Source organism: Loxodonta africana, chromosome 15 (assembly GCF_030014295.1).
Source record: "Loxodonta africana isolate mLoxAfr1 chromosome 15, mLoxAfr1.hap2, whole genome shotgun sequence".
In the NCBI taxonomy this organism is placed as follows: domain Eukaryota; kingdom Metazoa; phylum Chordata; class Mammalia; order Proboscidea; family Elephantidae; genus Loxodonta; species Loxodonta africana.
The window spans coordinates 20,887,953-20,908,668 of record NC_087356.1 but is presented as its reverse complement, the minus strand read 5'-3'; the positions used below and the strand labels follow the sequence as shown (position 1 = coordinate 20,908,668).

The window sequence follows — 20,716 nt, the reverse complement described above, 5'->3', positions numbered from 1 at the left end:
AGATGAATCACAGTGAGAGCAACCCTGGGTCTTGGCAAAATGGAACTGCCTCAGTTCTCCATTGCTCTATGTGCAGCTCACCTGCTGCAAACCCTGTAACCCCTGGCGACCTTTGAGTACACAGGCTTGGGGTTTCTGAGTTGATTTATGTTTGCCTGTTTTACCACAGTTGGACACTTCCATTTCATCTTTTCATGGGGGAATTAGCAGAGTTTTCAGGAAACAATACAAGCCACCACTCTTTTCAATTCCAAGGGGGGAAAATTGGTGAGTGAGATGTTTACAAGGGCATCCGTTACCTCTCCTAATTAGCAACATTTCAATCTTATATGTTCTCTGACTTCTTTTTTTTTTTTTTTTTACAATTTTTATCAAAACCTTCCCTACCTCTTGCAAACCTAATTCTATTTTAATGCTCACTATTAAGATAATGAACTGGATGGCAGCACACCATCAAATGAGAGAATGTCTGGAGTTTATCACCACTAACTCACACTGCTGGGGACTTCAGAGAAATGCATTCCTTGTAGAGATTTCTTGGGTTTTTTTTTCCCCCCCTTTGCTCTTTATGCAAAGTCTGAGGTCAAGGCAAGGTCACAGCTATACAGTAATTGAACTTATAATCTTGCTTTCTCCAGCTAGCACTGAAAATGTATAACAAACATCGTATTAAGACACAATTTTTGTAGCCCCTCCCCAAATGGCTAGTTACTGCAAATTTTAAAACAGTGGTTAATACAAGACCTTCAAAATCATGCTCACGAAATTTCCAACTCTTAAGGTCCTAAAAAAAATTTTTTTTAAGATCCATTTGTACTGCATAATACTAAGAATTACATATCAAATACAGAAAATGAATAAGACATCTTAGATTCTGAAATAGTAAATTGCTTTTAGTCCTCAACTCAAATTTGAATATATCAAACACGAGAAGCACATAAAAGAAATACAATGAAAAGTTTAATAATGCACTATTAATAATTAAAGAATTCACAGTCCGGTATGAATTTCCAGTTTGTAAGTCTGCCTACTTCAGGAGAGAAAATAGTTTCTAAAAACCAAAGCATTAGACAGACAGGGACAGGTTTTAAAAACAAAAATGCATACTTCGTGACAGTTTAAGATTGTCAATATCTTGCATCCTTATGTGTTTCCATTATCTGGAAAGTCATTAAAACAAACAGTAATGGCAGGGTTGCACAGCTGAAAGATTTATTAAAAAAAAAAAAAGGAATGAAACTGGAATCTAATGAAAAGGTCCATTGTTGGTGCTAACTTTTACTGGCAATATATATTATATCAGTTCTTGTATATGAAATCCCTGAACTCCTAATAAACATATTTAAAACACAGATCTACAACAAATTGTGTTGCAAATCAGGTTATCATTATCTTGTATAAACCATGAAAATTGGAATCATGTGAGCAGAAGGTTAGATTAATTCTCCAGTCTCATTATAAGCACAGGTGTAGCACAAACACCATGTGAAATAACCAATTAAAATGAAAAAAAAATCTGCTTTTTCATTAGCTGCCTTCCCACTGCATGACCAATTAGAAAATTATTTAATATTAATATTCTGCATATACCAAAAGTAATTTTCATAGTAACTAACATAGGCAAGGAACAAAAAAAAAAAAACAACTCTTTATCTATGGTGGTATTCATAATCTGTAGGCTCTTAGAAAGAAGGAACTCTGATGGCTAACTTTGCTTTTAAAACATACTATTTATGGATATGATTTATACCATTTACCTAAAAAATAGGAAAAGCCCTCTTTTTTTTAACAGATGAGAAGCCAAGGCTCAGAGAAACTGAGTGACTGACTTGAGGTCACGTGTCACCCAAGAGATGTTAATAATTTGCTGAATGACACACAACTGGCAAATGGTGGCAGAAGTACCAGGGCCCTCCGCTCTCACTTCTTGACCAGAGCATGACCACTATTGTGCCACCCATCTCGAATATCCCAGACTAAATAGATAGCTAATAATTAGCTGGCTTTGAGCCAGTTACCACTGGCAACAACCTTCCTGTCGAGGCAGGGAAGAAGCATGCATATGAACATTTTATAGACTGAGGACTCTGATAGCCTCGCTGCATGTGCGTATAGACAGATAAGGCTACTCAAAAGAGAATGCAGTGGCTTGAGTTATCTATATTCCTAATCTTGATTCCCTCATACTCATACGTTCAGAATCCCATAGGCCAATTCATAATAACCAACTCAGGTTTGAATCTATAACAATTACACTCATGGAATCATAGAAAAATTACATCTCAGGTTTGGAAAAGGCTTTAATGGTCATCTAATTTGGTCACAGGAGTCCTTGGGTGGCACAAATGGTTAAGCACTTGACTACTAACCGAAAGGTTGGCAGGTCGAACTCACCCAGATGTGCCTCAGAAGAAAGCCCTGGCAACCTGCCTCTGAAAGGGCACAGCCACAAAAACCCTATGGACCACAGTTCTACTCTGTCACACGTGAGGTTGCCGTGCATGAGTCAGCAATGACTCAACAGCAGCTGATTACTGGTAGTTTGGTCACTGACATGAATCCCTTCTACTATATTCCCATCAAGTAGATGGGTACCACTTACTACCACTTTCTAGTCCACACCATCTATGGACAAGGCAAACTGTTAGAAGGTTTTGCCTTACTTGATCTAAAATCCTTTCACCAGTACATCACCTTAGGATAATTTAAATAATTCTAATCTCACTTCCTTAGGATAACCTTCAAATATTTAGATGTAGTCACCATGCCCCCTAGCCCTTTCCACTCTTCTCCTTGGATTCAACACTCCTGATTCTTTAAAAAGTTCCTTGTAGGATGTGCTTTTGAGTCCACTCACCACCTGGACCACTCTCTGCTCTCTACTGAGGTTTTCCTGAGTTCCTCTTAAGATGTCTGGTCTGGTAGACAATACTAAATGTAGTTATTCCAGGCCTGCTCTGGACCTCATGACGAAAAGAAACGCCTCACCACAGCTACTTAGCTGAGTCCACACTTACTAGGTGCTTGGTGGCAATGATCATTTGTTGCTAGTGACAACGCAAACGTAAGCTGCCGTGGAGTTGATTCTGACTCATGACAACCCTAGGTGTGTCACAGTAGAACTATACCACATAGGGTTTTCTTGGAAATTGGAACCTGGGCCTTCTAAGGCACCTCTGAGTGAACTTGAACTGCCAACCTTTCAGTTAGTAGTTGAGTCCTTAACTGTTTTCACTATCCAGGGACTCCTACCAGTAGGATATGTAGATATAAAGGTAGGAATTCTTTAAATTAAAACATTAAAAAAATGATCCAAAATTTAAAAAAAAAACATTGCCATCGAGTCAATTCCAACTCATAGCAACCCTATAGGATGGAGTAGAACTGCCCCATGAGGCTTCCAAGAAGTGGCTGGTAGATTTGAACCACAGACCTTTTGGTTAGCAGCCATACCTCTTAACCACTGCACCACCAGGGCGCCACTATCCAATATAATGAAACATTATTAATAGGTACAGGACGTAGTAAGCCTCTGAACATTAGTTACTTACATTTCCTAATAGTATATGAACAACTCATATTACTATCTGAGGTCATGGTATACATCTTTATATGAAAATTGCTAACCAAATAGCAAAATATTTTATTTTTAAAAACATTACCTTTCCCATCTTAAAACCACCTCAACATTTGATTCTCTTTAGCGTGTTTTATAATTATCCTCAACTATCTTATATGTACTTTGTCTTTGGAATTATGCTCCATATAGCAGAACCATGTGTTTAGATGGCTTTGGGGTGAATTCAAATACAAAAACATTTTCCTTCTGGGCAAAGTAATAAAATGACATTCTTGCTCCTCCCACTATAAGTCAAACTGAGGTCAGTTCCCCCATCCCTGTATCTGTTTAAATAAACTGGTCCAGCTGTTTGTTTCTAAAACGCCCTTTGACCTTGTGTCTCATCCTCCCTGCTTTTGTGACAAAATGCTTTACCAAAATGCTTTACTTTCCGTGGCAGAAGGTTCTAAATTCTCAAGAATTTTCTAAACACTGAACCAAAAAACAGAACTTTAGATTTTATGTGAATTTAAATGGACATATTCTCTTCCTGAAACAGTCATTTTAAGAGGCATCAGAAAAAAAAGTTATTTTAAGCTTTTATACATATGCATGTGCTTGAATATTTAAAAAAAACAAAAACAAAAAAACAAACCAAACCCACTGCCGTCAAGTTGATTCCAACTCATAGTGACCATATAGGACAGAGTAGAGTTGCCCCATAGGGTTTCCAAGGAGTGCCTGGTGGATTCGAACTGCCAGTCTTTTGGTTAGCAACCTTAGCCCTTAACCACTACGCCACCAGGGTTACTGTGTTTGAATATATATATATATTTTTTTATATATATACACACATATATATACCTATACACATACATATGGATGTATGTATGTATACATATGGCACATAAATATGTGTTAGAGCTTGAACAAGGAAAAAACTGTTTTTAAAGGTAAGTACAACAGAGACCGTAATGAAATTTCACTTTGAATGTGCAATAAAAAAGGTACTCACCAACAGCCACAAAATAGTTTGAGATGAAATATAAATGCACACAACCTTCAGAATTTGACATAAGGTCTCTTAGAAAAATTAAAGAGGTAAGAGAAAAGTTTTACAGTTTTACTCTTGATGTCCAAATATTATTGCTTGTAAAACTCAGATGTATAATGCCAGGAATACATGGCAATGTGACAGTTTTTCTTAATTATTAAAACAGATAGTTGCACATCTTGACTTAATAGAATGCAAGCCAAATTTGCCATAAATTGGGCTTTTAAAAAAGTAAACTTTTAAGTTAACTGGGCTGAAGGTTGGAAAAGTTCTGGTTTGCCTTTCCGTATCGCATTCTGAAAGTCAAGGTGTACTTAAAAATATATAGGCGCCATTTTGGCTTAAACCCACAATCTCCTTTTGTGAAGCATATTGTAAGAACCACCTCCCTGTAGGTGGTGGAATACTGGATTAGGAAAAGCATCCTTATGTTTCCTTTTTTCATAGAATCATGGATTAGAGTTTCTCCCTGTGATCAAACTGTCTCCTGTCTCAAAAACCAAGTTTTACAAGGGAAAGGAAGATAAGGAGTTGGCTTTATTCCATGTCAAAATAAATAGAGATGCATTTCTTTTTACCTAGTTGTTTCTTTAGAACCGAAGTGCTCCTAATAAGGGGGAATGGGAGGTAGAGAGGGGAGCAAAATCTCTAAAAATCTGAGACCTAGTATCAGCTAAAAATTGAATTTTATTCACATTTTTTATAGGAATCAGACAAGGAGAATAGAGATGAGTCCTGAATTATCATGTTAAAAGGATATCCAGGAAGTTCTGCTTTATTCTTTCTTTTCTTGTCCCCTAGACGTTTGTTCATATTTAGACATTCTTCCCCCCATTCTGCTAATTCTACCCATCTCCTTTCATTCTCTGTCTTTGGATACCTGAATAGCTTTCTGACCAAGGTCTGGTAAAGCAGCATTCTGAAGTTGACCTTTGTCCTTCAGTTCATTCTCCACTCTTGCCCTGGTCCCTTCCTCCAGAACTGGATTGCTAAGCTTAGTTTCCCCTTTGTGATAGCCAGGAGGGATGAGGCGACCACTGGGGGACTCAGTTAGGAACCAAAACACAGGTGCATTTTCCCAGTTCCACAGACAACTTTTTCCGTTTAGCTTTGGCGTTTGCCTATACTCTGACACGCTTTGTCCTCTTGTATGGTTCTCAGTAATACTGGCAAAATTAAAGCAAAATTACTTGCTCACTTTTCAGAAATGGCATTTTCACCTTTACTCAATTTATTCATCAGTGTTTACCGCCCTCCTTATTCACTAATCATTAAAGGTAACTCACATTGTGTAGGTTTGGCAGCTCATAGCCAACAGTCAACCACATAAAATCAAAACATTGCTATTTCGAAACAATGGTATAACCCTCCTCCACACCTGCAGTTCTCCTTGCCAACGAGGCACAAGTGGTGAACTGGCTGGATGGTGGTGGACATAGGCTTACTTCAGAAGGCACATACCTAAGTATGGAGAAATATTTATAGTACTCTCACATCTCACATGCCCAATGACACCAAAATTAATTCTTAAGAAAATATTTCATGAAATAACTTGATATATTAGTAAAACTGCATTCTATATATGTATGTTATTTTTGTTGATAGTTGCCATTGAGTCAATTCCAACTCATGGAGATCCTCTGCATGCAGATCTGCAGGCAGGCCTGTCTTCTGAGGCACCTCTGGGTGGGTTCAAACCACCAACCTTTTGGCTAATAGATGAATGCTTAACCATTTGCACCACTCAGGGACTTATCTATACCTACACTATCAATTAAAGAAAGCATCAATCATAATCATCTTGATTAATATTTAGGTAATATAAGTATATATGTACTTAAATAATAATAAAAAATTAACACCATGAACTCTTAAGTATAATGTAAGTACTGGCAATTTCTGCATGCACCATTCTTTATTCCATTAAAAACAAACAACATACATATAATTCATTTTAGGTAATTTTTATAAATATTTTAAAAAATATTTTGCACTACTAGAATTAAGCACTATGAAAAATCTTCAAACGTAAAATTTCATATTGAAAGGCAGTTACTGAATTCCAGAATTTTCTCCTCCATGAATTTCCTTGATACAGCATGTTTTTCTAGGTTTATCACAGTCACTTAAATAAAACTGTAACCCCTTGCCATTGAGTTGATTTCAACTCATAGCGACCCTATAGGATAGAGTATAACTGCCCCATAGGGTTTCCAAGGAGTGGCTGGTAGATTTGAACTGCCGACCTTTTGGTTAGCAGCCAAAGCTTAGCCACTGTGCCACCGGGGCTCCAAATAAAATTATATGTACTGCTTTTTTTTTCTAAGACATCATCTCCTAATAAATTTAAGGTATGTTTTACACATAAACTCTTCAGGGAAAGAATTCTAGCTATCTTCTGAATACTTCTCTGTTCTTCTGTTTTAAACAAGAAATTAACTTCAAAACTTTTTGTTGGAATTCTTCAATTTAGCTTTCCACCTACTTACTGGATTTAATGATCCATAACTGGCTGTCTTCAGGGTCCAAACCTTCTACACTCCCTTTCTTTGTGAAATAAAATCTCATGAAACATGATTTTCAGACGCTCAAGAAAGTTGACTCAAACTCAACTCAAACCTTATGAAATCATGTTTTTGGCAACTTTTTCTCATTTCTTAACCTCATCCAGGATCCAGCAGTTCCAGGACTGCAATACATCATCTGTGTGGCTGGGGGCGGGAGGGAGGGGGCTGTTGGGAGGTGGAGAATGGCGGCAGGAGACAAACAAAAAGGAGGGAAGGAGGGGCACATGTTCAGCTCTCCACCCACCTTGGAAACATAATATTGGAATTTGCTCAAGTTACAGTAAGCCCATCCATCAGCGGTATGCGAAGGTTTCCCTTCTCTAGCAGTAATGTGGGTATTTGTCAAATTACTCTAGAAAGAACTGAAGTTGTTTAAGACAATTGAGAAAGTTAATTACATATAAAATTTCCTTCAACGCAACTAGTGAAAAAAACAATCACTAATTAGTTAACAATTACAATGCAAAGTAATAACAAAACCCATACATTATTTTGGACTTTGGATGCTGAAATAACTTTCAAATACTTTATTGCTTAGAGTCTATGACAAAGAGCTTTCCTTGAAAGCAAAGTTTAAAATGATATTTTTATTCTAAAAAAAATGTAGGCTTGCTAATATCCTTTCAACTGGACTATAAGGTTGCTATGAATTGGAATTGTCTCAGTGGCCATGAGTTTGGATTTTTTTGGCGGGGGGAGGGTTTATCCTTTGATCTAGTTCCAACTGTGAGTATAGAAGGGTTTCTATTTCTTCTGTCACTCTCTGCCACTATCTAGGTCACTAAAGCCCTAGAATCCAAACTCAGTGGAATGAACGGTGGTGATGTATCACCAGACCTAGCATAAGGAATACCCAGCAGTTAAAAAATATTTTAAATATCCATTGACATAAAGCAGAGGTAACAAAAGGACTTTTATAAAGCATTATTTGCTTAAATGTGACACCTTGCCAAATATGAGTTTGCATATCCTTGTACGTATAAGAAAAATAATGGCTTTCTTAGGGTATACGGAATTATAATGATTATTAGCACAATATATAAGCAATATGATATTCTAGGATAATACAGCAAAACATTCCCTATTAATAGAAAAACTAAAATAGATATAATAATATCTTCAAGAACAGACATGTCTCTCTTTGGTTTAATTGCTGAATCATTTTTCATTTAAATTCCAATCTTCCCATAAAACTGCATCTAACTAAACATCTTCATTACAAAATAAATATTTTTATTTATAGCAAATACTAGTTTCCTGCCGATGTCCATTATGAATGGGATGACCAGGTAATTTATCATCTAAAATGGGCACTTTTGAGAGTGAAAGGGCACTATTTATCATGCTGGGGCAACAGGCATCGACCTCAAACACCCTAGGCAATTGGGGTGTATCGCCACCCTAATGATCAAATATGCACTGTATTTCCTAAGAAAATTTTCCTTGAATGACTGGAATTGAAACGCTGTTGTGTTAGAATGACGAGCAGCCCCAGTATATGTAAGGCGTTACAGACTCACAGCACCATCTTGAAATCCCTCTGAGCTCCTTCCCTTCTCCAGGATCTCTCCTTTAGTTGTCTTAGCTCCCCAAACCTTGACCAACCATAAACCTCCCAGGCCTGGAGTGTCCATTCATGCCAAGGATGGCTATCTCAAAATCTCACTTGATTTCTATTTTCACCTGGTCACAAAGTTAGACTACAGAATGGCACAACCATGACTACTTGACTTGAATGGAAGCCTGTGTCTATTCCTTTGAATGCATACTGTAACTTCTGTTTCAATTATTAAAGCTTGAACCTTAAGCTCTATATAATTTATATAAATATATAATCTGTAGTCCCTTAAAATATGAATGGAACCACTTAAAGGGCAAAAATCTCTCAATGGAGATATATGATGAAACCTCTCAAATGCAGACAACGACAGTAACCAAATAACCTCTTTGAATTGGTCAAATTGTTGAAAAATACTCCTGGGGATCTAAGCTACATGGGAGAATGTTTGGAAAATGCGCATTTCACCCCTGAGTTAATTAGATTTCTATGTGGCTACCTTTTTCTTTGAACAATGTCAATGAAATACTGGTCAAGGGCAAGGAGAGCTAAGAGCAGTGTCAGTGGAAAGAGTATGAGAACTCAATAGGAAAACTGCCACTTACTGGCTCTGGGATCATAAGAGTGTTTAGGTGCAAAAATTGTGATGGTCGAGTGAGTTAATGTTTTTGAAAAATGCTTTGCCAGTTGTAAGACCAAGATGGGGTATGTTGGGATACTGTCATGATTCTCAAAAATACATAACGGTACAAAAACTTGTACATGGATGTAGCAGCATTGTTCATAGTAGGCAAACAGTGGAAACAACCCAAATGTCTATCAATTGACGAATGGATAAGCAAAATATGGTATATCCATACAATGAAATATTAATCAGCAAAAAAAAAAAAAGAGTAAGGTACTGATGTGTGTTACAATGTGGATGAACCTTGAAAACGTTCTGCTAAATGAAGAAGGCAGTCACAGAAGGTCACATATTATATGATTCTATTTATATGAAATGTTCAGAAGAGGCAAACCTATAGAAATAGAAAGTAAATTAGTGGTTGCTTAGGGCTGGGGGCTATGGGGATGACAGCTAAAAGTATGGGGTTTCTTTTTGGGGTAAGGAAAATTAATTGTGGTGGTGGTTGCTCAACTCTGTGAAAATACTAAAGATCACTGAATTGTACCCTTTAAATGAGTGAATTGTATGGTATGTGAATTGTATCTCAGGAGCCCTGGTGGCGCAGTGGTGAAGTGATACAGCTGCTAACCAAAAGGCTGGCAGTTCGAATCCACCAGCCGCTCTTTGGAAACCCTATGGGGGCAGTACTACTCTGTCCTATAGGGTCACTATGGATTGGAATTGACTCTACGGCAATGGATTTTAAAATGCATAATGCTGGATTGGAAGAGCCACTGGACTAGGACTCAGTCCTATCCCTGCCTGGAATTATCAGTTTAACACTCCAAGGCCCTGAGCCTCGGGTTCCTCATCTCTCAGATGACGCATAAAATCCCATCCGGGACTCATATTCTGGTTATGTAGCCCATTGTTTCTGAAAGTTTAATCCATGTTCCTTTTTGATAAACTTCAAAATCTCATATCCCTTTGTAATTCAAAATTTCAGAAGAAATGGCATGACTAAGAAAGATTTTAACTCTCAATATGCTCCTTTACACAATATTTGCTCAACGATTCTGCTGTGCCTCTTCAGTTCCCACCCCTCCCTCAGCCCCCACTTGGCCAAGACCATGATAACCCCTTGCTGTTAACTCTCCATAGAGTACTGCCAGGTGAGCAGCCGTGGGAGCTGAGATCTTACATCTTTTGGACATGCACAATTTTCTTCCATTAGCTTTTCAACATCCCCTACCCCCTACCCTTTCCAAGTACATATGAACTCTGACCCAAAGTAGGGATCAAATAAAGCCAACCACAGCAGATGTTCTAGCGATATAGGTCAGGAGAATCAATCCTTCAACTAGACAACAATCCTCAAAACTACTGGTATCTACATTCAAATGAGCAGCCACCAATAGAAAATACTGGAAATTTAAGTATGTATGTATGCATATACGTAGATATTTTTTAATTACATGGTGCATTTAATTTCCATCCCCAGGCAATATACTATTCTTGAAAAATACCGACTTTATCAATAGTAAGCCAGATCTCACCAAGGATAAGAAATTCCTTTTCAACCTAACTTACATTGAGAACCCAGGACCAATAATCCCTCATGGGTTTACTGAAAGTTCATTTGTTTAAGAAAGCAAATGCTTTTTGTTTTCCCCTTTTTCAGTGATAGAATCTAATCTTGTGAAGCATTTGGTCCTTTAGTCACATTTGGTTAAGAGGGTAAGAAGGAAAAAGGGGGTCCCAAGTAGAGAAACAGATGAAGGGTTTTTGTTTATTTGTTATTGTCCAGGTGTCCAGAGCATGATAGAGTTCATTATTTTTCATATTAATGGGTCAGACCAAGGATGGAAATAAAATAAAGAGGGAAATATCAACAACCCTGAAGGCACTGAACATGAAAGCCCCGTGTTTGCAAAGTGATAAGCACCCATGGTGTTGGATGGATTTTTTTTTCCTTAAATGTTCTCTTTCCCTGTAAAAAATTTAAAAAGAACCAGAACAACCCCTTTCCCAAGCATTTACAAAAAGCTCCACAGCAGTCACACACTGGATGGATCCTGTCGGGATCCAACACGAGGTGTGCCCTCAGAAATACTTCGTTCCCCCGGCGCCCCTGGCTCCATGCCGTTTTTGAGAAAATTGTTTTATTCAACAAGGAGGCAACATTTGCCCCATTTTTAATATTTCAGGCTGACTTTTTAACCACTCAAAAACGCTGTTTGTTTTATGTAGGTGCAGCCTGAAGCAAGATGGTGATGTAAGCGAGAGCACCAGAGAGGGTCTCTAGAGTGGGCACAGCTCTGAGCTCCTCGGTGCTTCAGTGCTCAATGGTTAATCACCCAACATCAGCCTCAGCAACTGTTGACACAAAATAGGCGGAGATCAGGTCTGTGCAAGCAGAAAATACCAGAAAGGCAAACTATATGTAAACACACTTAAGACAGATTTGACAAGAATAGACCTAAACCTGACTGGCTAGGAAACTACCCATGTTTAAAGCTTCAGTGTGCCTCTCAGCTGAGGCTGTTTTCCCCTGACTAAGTTTCCTGTGAGAAGAGAAAGAGTAACATTTTAAAAACTAAAATTTGTTTACAGAAGACAGCTAAAATTGTCCCCTTGATTCATAGAGTGTGAGTCTCAAATCTGCTCCTACACGCCGGACTTATGTAACGTAATACAGGCCTTCCACGTATACCTGGAGTGGAGCCAAATGAAAGAGGGAGGGAGAGAGAGAGACAGAGGGAGGGAGACTGAGAGGGAGAGAGAGAGAAAGAGAGAGAGAGGGAAAGAGAGAGGAAGAAGGAGAGGAGGAAAGAGAGAAGGAGAGAGGAAGGGGGTGGGGAGAGAGAGCAAGAGAGAGAGAGAGAGCCCCCATACAGCCACGATTCAAAAAGTTGTTTCTCCTGACCTATAAAACTCATGCAAAGAAGCAAATGCATAAGGCTTAAATAGTCTTTTAATCTTATCTAACTGACACCTGACAACCCATTACTTATAGATTATTAATGCACCCACTAAAAAGTTTGTCATGTACAAAATTACTAGAGAAAAAGATTGAATGCCTGGGGAAAAAACAAATTTTGCTGTACAATAACTTCAGAAATTTCCAGCCTGTTATCTGTCATGCCCTTCACAGACTCACAGCACACTGCTAAAAACAGCTGATTTATCTTTATTGTGGATCCTAAAATGACAGCACACATGTTTTTCATGTCTTGTGATAATGTTTAATTTCATCTAGTTTTCATTCTACCGTCTTTGACTTGCTTATTTAACGTGAGGAAAAGTAACAACTTTTTAATTAATTTTCCTGTTTGTCTATGGAAGGATGTGGTTTTCTTCCCCTGCCATGTGAGGCTGGAAATAGAGTCAGTTTCCAAACCTTTGGCTCACATTACTGTATGTTGTAGTTGTTGTTGTGTGCTGTTGAGTCAATCCTTATTCATTGCAACCCTATAGGACAGAAAAGAACTGCCCTATCTAGGGTTTCCTAGGCTGTAATCTTTATGAGAACAGATCACCAGGTCTTTACCCCCTCCGAGCAGTTGGTGGGTTGGAGCTGCCAACCTTTCTGTTAGCAGCCGAGTGCTTAACCATTGTGCCACTGTGACTCCTTCACATTATTATATAGAGAACTAAAAGAAGCCTTTGAAAAAAAAAAAAAGTTGCCATCGAGTCAATTCCAACTCATGGCAACCTGTGTGTGCAGAGCAGAACTGTGCTCCACAGAGTTTTTAAGCCTTTCAGAAGCAGATCACCAGGTCTTTCTTCCAAGGCTCCTTTCAGCTAGTAGTTAAGGGCTTAACCACCGACACCACCCAGGGACTCCTGGGAGAGGTCTTAGAGCCTGACTAACTAGTCCTACCCTTCTATTTTAAAGGACAGGATGGCTCTAAGGCCTCTTCCAGCTCTAATAGTCCAGGCTAGATAATAACCTGAGGCGAAGGGCCACAGAGTGAATGTTCCAAAACTGTTACCCATGGAGATGAGGTAACTCAGTGAGGACTCACTCACCTTCGATCATTGAGGAGCAAAAATGGGATGGAAAGTTCTGACTCCAATTGTTCTCTCCCTGCAGGTCTCCTCACCTTACACCCTGTGTAAAATGTATGTTGGCATGAGGCTTACAGGGGCATTTACTCCCGAGCCACCTGTGGATAGGCGTTGTCACGCCAGGCTCTTTCCCCTGGACCACCGTGCCTCTCAGCCCCCACACTTCTGCTCTCTGAAGGTACATGGGAGTCAGGTCCTGCTCTGCCAGGTTGCATGACACATGGGGAGCCCTTTCCATTTCTCTGACCAGATACTTGTGGCCAAGACACTGAAAACAACAAATCTGGCTTAATTAAGACTGACCACAAGCTGTGCTGACCTACACACCGCATTCAAAGTCAACCACAAATCCCCTGGTTTCACTGCCTTGAAAAAAATCACAAGAGACTCTGAAACCTTGGCTCCACGAGGGATAAATCGGGCTCCCAGCTCACTCAGCTTTGTGTCTCACTTGAACTCCAACCCTAAGTGGCCCTGAAGTACTTGCTCAGGTTGTGCTGGCTCTCAGCTTCAGGCATCACCCTGTTGTCTTATTCTCCTGAAAAGCTCTGAAGCTCCCTTTGAATGCTGGCTGGAGGGAGGATAAACAGTAGCCACATGAAAAAATACCTGGACTCTTCAAATCCACCTTCTTACATCCCAGACCTTCTTATTTCTCCTTTCACCTATACTCCTGGCCCCATGGCAGAAGGGGCAGGGGTTTTCCATCAAGCACAGGGGGTACCCACCTGCCCCTTCATAAGGGATTTCTGTCTTTACCAGTATTCAGGCATGATTTTACACAGTGGGGATAAGCTCTGAGTAAACCTATGGTGTAAAACTTACAACAAAGTATATTTAACAGACTTCAGAGTCATTTTCAAGGAGGATTGTTTGGTGGAAATTTTTAAAATCTGCAGACAAAAGCAGTGTCTCTGTTGAACTCCTAAGACTCCCTGACATGACAATACCTGAAGGTTTCTAAATTCACAGCTCTTTTCCCTGCAAGCTATTTGCTCGGCTTTCCTAATAATACCTTGGCTGCCTGGCGCCCTGCCAATTCTGTCTCAGGCAATATGCAAGCTAAACATTTTTTGACTGATTTCAGTATTTTCCGATGAGTAACTAGACAGTATTTTATCTAGTGAGTATTACTGATTGCTGTAATCTAAGCCCAGAGTAAGCACCTGTAAAAGTAATATTATTAGAATTGACACTTAAGGTGAAAAGCATAGTAATTAACCAAGACTTGGAGAACAACAACACATTCTGAAAAGTGCTGGGGAGTTATTCTGTTTCTCTTTCCTCATCTTCATCTTCTTTTTTAAAAAAAAAAAAAAACTTGTACCTGTTACTCCATTGATCAATTAGGAGGTCTACCTATAAAAGTAGGTTACACTTCTCTTCTCAAAGGAAAAAGTTAAACCACCTGCTTAATAAAATTTCTTTTTGTGTGTGTGAAGCTCTTCCCTCCGTAGGTAATCCCCAGGAAAGGAAAACCACTCTGCTCAGCACTTCGTTTTGTAGTTGAATGGCGAACAAGTGACCCAGTGCTTCTTGCGTGTTGCGCGGTGTTTTACATCTGTTCCCTTGCTTTTGTGTCATGCCTCTGTTCAGCTTTATTGACAAAACAATCTGTGCCTAATGTTTAAACAACATCTGTAAATGTATTATTAAATTATGTTGGACGAAAAAGCAGAACAATTCTATGAAACCTTATGACCCCTGATTGATTGTTAGATCACAGAAGTTGAAGGGGTAATTCGTGAATGTTTTAACATTTACATCTAAACAGGTACCTTTGTTTAAAGAATATTTGATTACTTATAAAAGTATTTGCTGCACTATTACAATAACTCAGAAAGGAACTTGACCTTTACAAAGTTGAATCTGTTTGTTCTAATAAAGGAGACGCTATTTTCTTAAAAATAAGTTTACATTTTTTACCTGTCAGTGGCATAAATCTCTAAGGATAACACACTTTTTTTTTTTTCATTAGTAATAAATGGGAAATACTGCCTGAATGCTTTGTACTTTGAAGGCAGTAAATAAAGTAAGTAGAAAAATCTGGTATGTGTATTCATCTGTGAACTCTAGAGCTGTGAAAATTCTACACAGTATCACCTCAGATGTTAGGATGCTACCTGGATGCTCTGTTATCAGCCACTAACAAAAAAGTCAAATCCACCCAGTGGAGTTGCAGAAGAAAAACCTGGTTATCTACTTCTGTAAGTTTGCAGCCGTTGAAAACCCTGTGGCGTGCAATTCTACTCTGACACACACGGGATCGCCATGAGTCAGAATCAACCGGACTGAAACAGGTTTTTTTCGGGGGGTTATTGACAGAAAGTGATTTTTCTCACCATACACAGATTCTATTTCACATACAATACATACTTTGCACCTAAAATCCATATTGCCTTCTCAAAGCACAAAGGAATAATCGTTTAACATCACTCCTTAATGGGATAGTGTTTGAATGAGAACAGTAAACAAGAAAACTGCAAAATTCATTCAGTATACCCTTGGCCAGAACTCTGCGGAGGCAGGAAGTGTGTGAGGCTTCCGGCAACTGAGATACAATCACAAGGCACAAGTCTTCATCACACAGAATTCCCAGGTCTGCAACACTGGTGTGAAAACATGTCAGGGAGTTTTTATTCGACCATCCTACACTCACATTTTCAATATAAAAAAATTAAGTTTGTTATTCAAGAGAAAAGAGAACCTAGTATTCGCTTTGTGTATGTGTGTGTGTGTTTTCTCTGAAGTGCTACCTAAATACTTAAAGACCTAAATAATCATCTAATCCTCATTAATGTGTTTTCACTGCTGATATAACAGAGATGTTTGTCACAACAACAACAATGGAAAACCAAAAAGACAAAAACCCTTAATGTTATTATTTATCATTTTGATATCAAATTATGATTGGGACAATTAAAAAAAATTATAATTGGAGGTGAGGGAATAAAGGAGGAAGAATACATACATACATGACATTTCTAAAGTATGTTTACATTTGAATCTGCCACCAGCATGCTAGATTGAAATATTTAGGCAATTAGCTATGGAAGTCAATACTTTAAAAAGAATATACATTTACCTCAAATATTTAGTTAAAAATATTTTACCCAAATGATCTGCATAATTGCCTCAATCCTCAAGCAATTTATTGGCATAGACTTGGCCTAAGACGTCTCATCTAATAAATTTCACATCTGATCCAAGGGCCCCAAATCTTCTAACTATGAATGCTGACCATTTAAAGATTCTTCTTTCTGTTTTGATTCTGACAGGCAGACCAAATATGAGCTACGACAATTATTTCTTTTATTTCTAATTTTCTCTTGAATAATCAAATTGGTTTTCTTGTTTTACATTTAAATTCCCTCTGGTACAATCCCCCCTGCCCCCAGGCCCAGGCTTCTTTGGAAATAGCCAAAGCTGGTAGCATATAGCATTTATATGTCAATTAAAGAAGGGTAAAATTAGTTCAGTGAGGGAATGAAAGAATAATTACAGTGCATCAAACTTCTCATCTCATTTTCCAATCCAAATCTAACTTCAAGCTACGTCAGCCAGGGTTTCTATGACAAGCTAACAACCAGACATGAGTTTATATTTTTCACTTACGTATTGTGTATTTCAATATGTTATGTGGCTGCCAATAATTATGACTGATCTACACCCAGCCTGCCCCGCGGCATTTTATTACATCTCTCCAACAGGGACCTATGGTGACTCATAGTTCATAGAAAAATGTACATGTGTTAACAAGCTTTAAGAAATCCAAGAAGGAAGACACAAATTTTTAAGTGTGGCTAAATAAGATGAAGGAAGACGGCTAAAATAAACTTTAAATAAAGTTATTTCTAGAAGGAAGTAACTCGGGCTGGTGTTTAATACAGGAAAAATGATGACAAGCTCTCAAAGAAGCTTCGTGTAATTTCTTATTACAATGAAGGAAAAGCAAAACCACTCAGTGTTGATTCTGCTTTTTTAATACCTAAATATGGCACATTTTAAGATTCTCTGACATTTTGGTTTCTATGCGGTACTGTTTGGGTTTCCCCATTTTTGCATAATATTTCCTACTCGAAGTCTAAAGAAAAAAAAATGTATTATCGGTTCCTTAAAAGTAAAAGATCTGGATGAGAACTGATAATCTTTTAAAAACTCAAATCAAACATGGGAATGTCATTTCTCGTCAAAGTTAAGAAAAACCAACCTGTATTACAATTTCTAGTTAGTTCAGCGAGATTCTGTACCATCAACAAAGCTGTTAAGAGTTGAGACAGCCATCAAATGCAAAGCAACAAAATGCAAGCAAAAGTTAACGTTTACCTCCACAAAGAAATACACAGAACACAAGCATACAGCACACAAGGTGCCGGTTAAGGAACAGAAATGTGTTTCTATTCCAAAAACCCTAAAAGTAATTGCTAAGGTATATACCTGCGCAGAATTATACCTGCGCAGAATTGAATATCAGTAGGTTGTTTAGGGCAACATCTTCATATACTTTGAAAAATTATTTAATGTACATGTTACTATAGCTTTTTTAGGGATCTCCTCCCCCCCCCCCCACCTTTCTGGTTAAGCATTTGGCTGCTAACCAAAAGGTTGGCAGTTCGCATCCACCAGTCGCTCCTTGGAAACCCTATGGGGCAGTTCTACTCTGTCTTACAGGGTTGCTATGAGTTGGCAGCAGGTTTGGGTTTTTTTGGAACTACAAATTAAGAAAGATTGTGATCACTGACTAAAAACTGTCAGTGTATCTCCAACACAGATTTTGCACAGAATCTGGAAAACTAACGTCTATTTTTGGGTCTCACAGAACCTTCTTCCTGCCTTAGCATTCACAAGAGATGTACCACGAGGTTGTGCACCCAAGGAAAGCAACTTGTACTGGAATGCGTTCCCTGGTAACCATGTTTACGGATGGAGTTTGCTAGCAACCCTGAGAAGGAAGGGAGATGGCATGTGTGATACATCACCTGAATGGCAGCACAGCTTTTGCTTCCCTTAATTAGAGAGCTCGCCCTGCCACTCCTTTGCCCTCAGACCAGAACATTTCCCAGGGAAATGCAACCTTCGTACAGCCTCACCATCAGTGTAAGTAAAAAAAAAAAAAATGTGGATTTAGGTGTGCATCTCAAAGTGGCCTACCCTCTAATCTCGTCTAGAACTATTTGAAAGATTAAATTCAAATATGTGGTATTCACTGACTTGAAAATGAAGACACAACAAAGCAGATGAAAACAAGAAAACAAAAACAACTCAGCAGCAACATGACTTCTGGTAACACACGTAGATATAGTAAGCTTTCCATTTGTTCCCTGTCCACTGACTGAAAGGGCCGCTGCAAAAATGGATCTCCCAAGGCTGCAGTAAGGTCACAGAAATTGATAACCCTTACAAGCAACGCTTATGTGAGTCTGTCTGTGTCTTGCAGATAGTGCACTTTGTAAATTAATCCTCCAAAGGCAAATATATTGTAAGTAGCTTGTTATCTCTCAAATACTAAATTGAAGAATACATGGGATTATATTGACAGAAATTACATTTTCTGTAATGGTGTTTAATATATCTGAAATCTCTCCCAAAGGTTCCCAGGCTCTCTAACAGAGAAGGGTCTGTTAATGTAGGTGCAATGGACATCAAGAACAAATTTATTCACCAAAATGGATTAGGCCATGTAATCAGAGATTCTGTAATATTAATCTTTGACACTTATTGAACAGAAAGTAATACTTCTGTCTGCAAACTGGCTTTCCCAGCTCTCCCCTTTCCCCAACCAGGCTTTGGGCCTTTTCTGGATTTTACTTCAAAGAGGATAAGGTTTCCCCATCATAAACACTAATCTAAAAATATTAGGACAATTAATTAGATACACTTAGGTTTAGAGGATATTGGATTTCGATACCCTTCAAATATGACACTAGCCCTGGGTGATTATATGAAACCTGGCTTTCAGCACACTCAGAAAGTAATAAATCATACTTTCTCAAAGCCTTGTTGCCACATCATCGCACATTAAGTCAGAATATTGTTGGCTGGTGCTTGGTATGTAATCGCAGCTTCTCCCAAATCAGAAATTTACACATTTATTTAGAAATAGTATTGCACAGCCCTGAAATACATCAGGTTTGAATAGCTTCAAAGCAGAAACATAAATAATTTCTCCCTTTCAATATATTGGAGATAAGAGAAAAGGGGAGATCATCCTTGAAAACACAGCCCTAGCAAAATCTAACTGAATTTAGTTATTCAATGAATATAAAACCTGACTGATATGGGATGGTGGATTTTCTTGTTTCCTAGAGAATAGGATGATGCCATTCTGTGTATCGATTATCCTGACTGGGGGAGGAGCCATTGAGAGAGACACATTTACAGAGCCAATGGTGAATGCGAATTAAACACATATCTATGCTACGTACAAAATGCGCCAATTTAGCAAGGAAGTGGGAAGTGATACAATGTTTCATTTTCCTTATTACCAAGCCTCTCACCTATCAGTCAACTGTTTGTGTTCAACTTTGGATCAAAAAGCCACCAGAAAAGCAGCAACAACTGGGTGTGTCTTCTTAATGCAAAGCATGAGCTACAGATTGCCAAAGGGGAGACCAGATTACAGGTAAACACGAAGCCAAATTACTTACCAATTGTTCACTTGAAGAATGGTGAGTCCCGTGTCTTGTGCCAACTGCTTTTTCTGTTCTTCAGAAGGGTAAGGATGCTGAAAGAGAACAAAAAAGATACGCGTACATCAGGCAATATTCAGGCCATTTTGTCAATAACCTAAGTGTCTAGTGAAGTCTATAATTAAAGGTAAAAATGCTGAGGTGTGTCACTGTTATTAATGGAATACTACATCATCTAATTAATGGCAGTAAAAGACAAGCCAATTACAAAGATTAGTGAAGTGTATAAATAGCTAGTTAGGATACTTGCAGAACCTTGATACTGAGTTTATCCTTTAACAGGTTTATTTGTTGCAAACACAAAGTTTAGTATGTTTCTCACTGTATTTTATAGGATTAAAATATGAGCAAGCCTTTTGTTTTACCATATAAAAACATATCACCCTGACTTAATATTTTTATGGAACCTTGGACTTAACTATTTAAACCAATGATCTCAGTTGAGGCCCCCAGTTGTTAAGCACCTTGTCAGTGTGACACTCTCCTTCCAAAATACCACATTGCCAGATACAAATATCAAAATATTAAAAACAAACAAACAAAAACCACTATTCACTTAGCTCTTCTCCAATGCACAAACCAACAAAATCCAACCAGAGTTGGTTTCCATA

General features: G+C 38.3%; 1 protein-coding gene across 3 annotated transcripts in view; it reads right to left on the bottom strand.

Annotated features, from left to right (window-relative positions):
• Positions 1-20,716, bottom strand: part of MEIS1 (Meis homeobox 1) — a 142,814-nt gene that overhangs the window by 5,151 nt on the left and 116,947 nt on the right. For all 3 annotated transcript variants that reach the window (XM_064268661.1, XM_064268663.1, XM_064268662.1), the window contains exon 9: positions 20,064-20,140. In XM_064268661.1, coding sequence (XP_064124731.1) covers positions 20,064-20,140 — 77 coding nt within the window. The remainder of the gene's footprint in view (positions 1-20,063; positions 20,141-20,716) is intronic.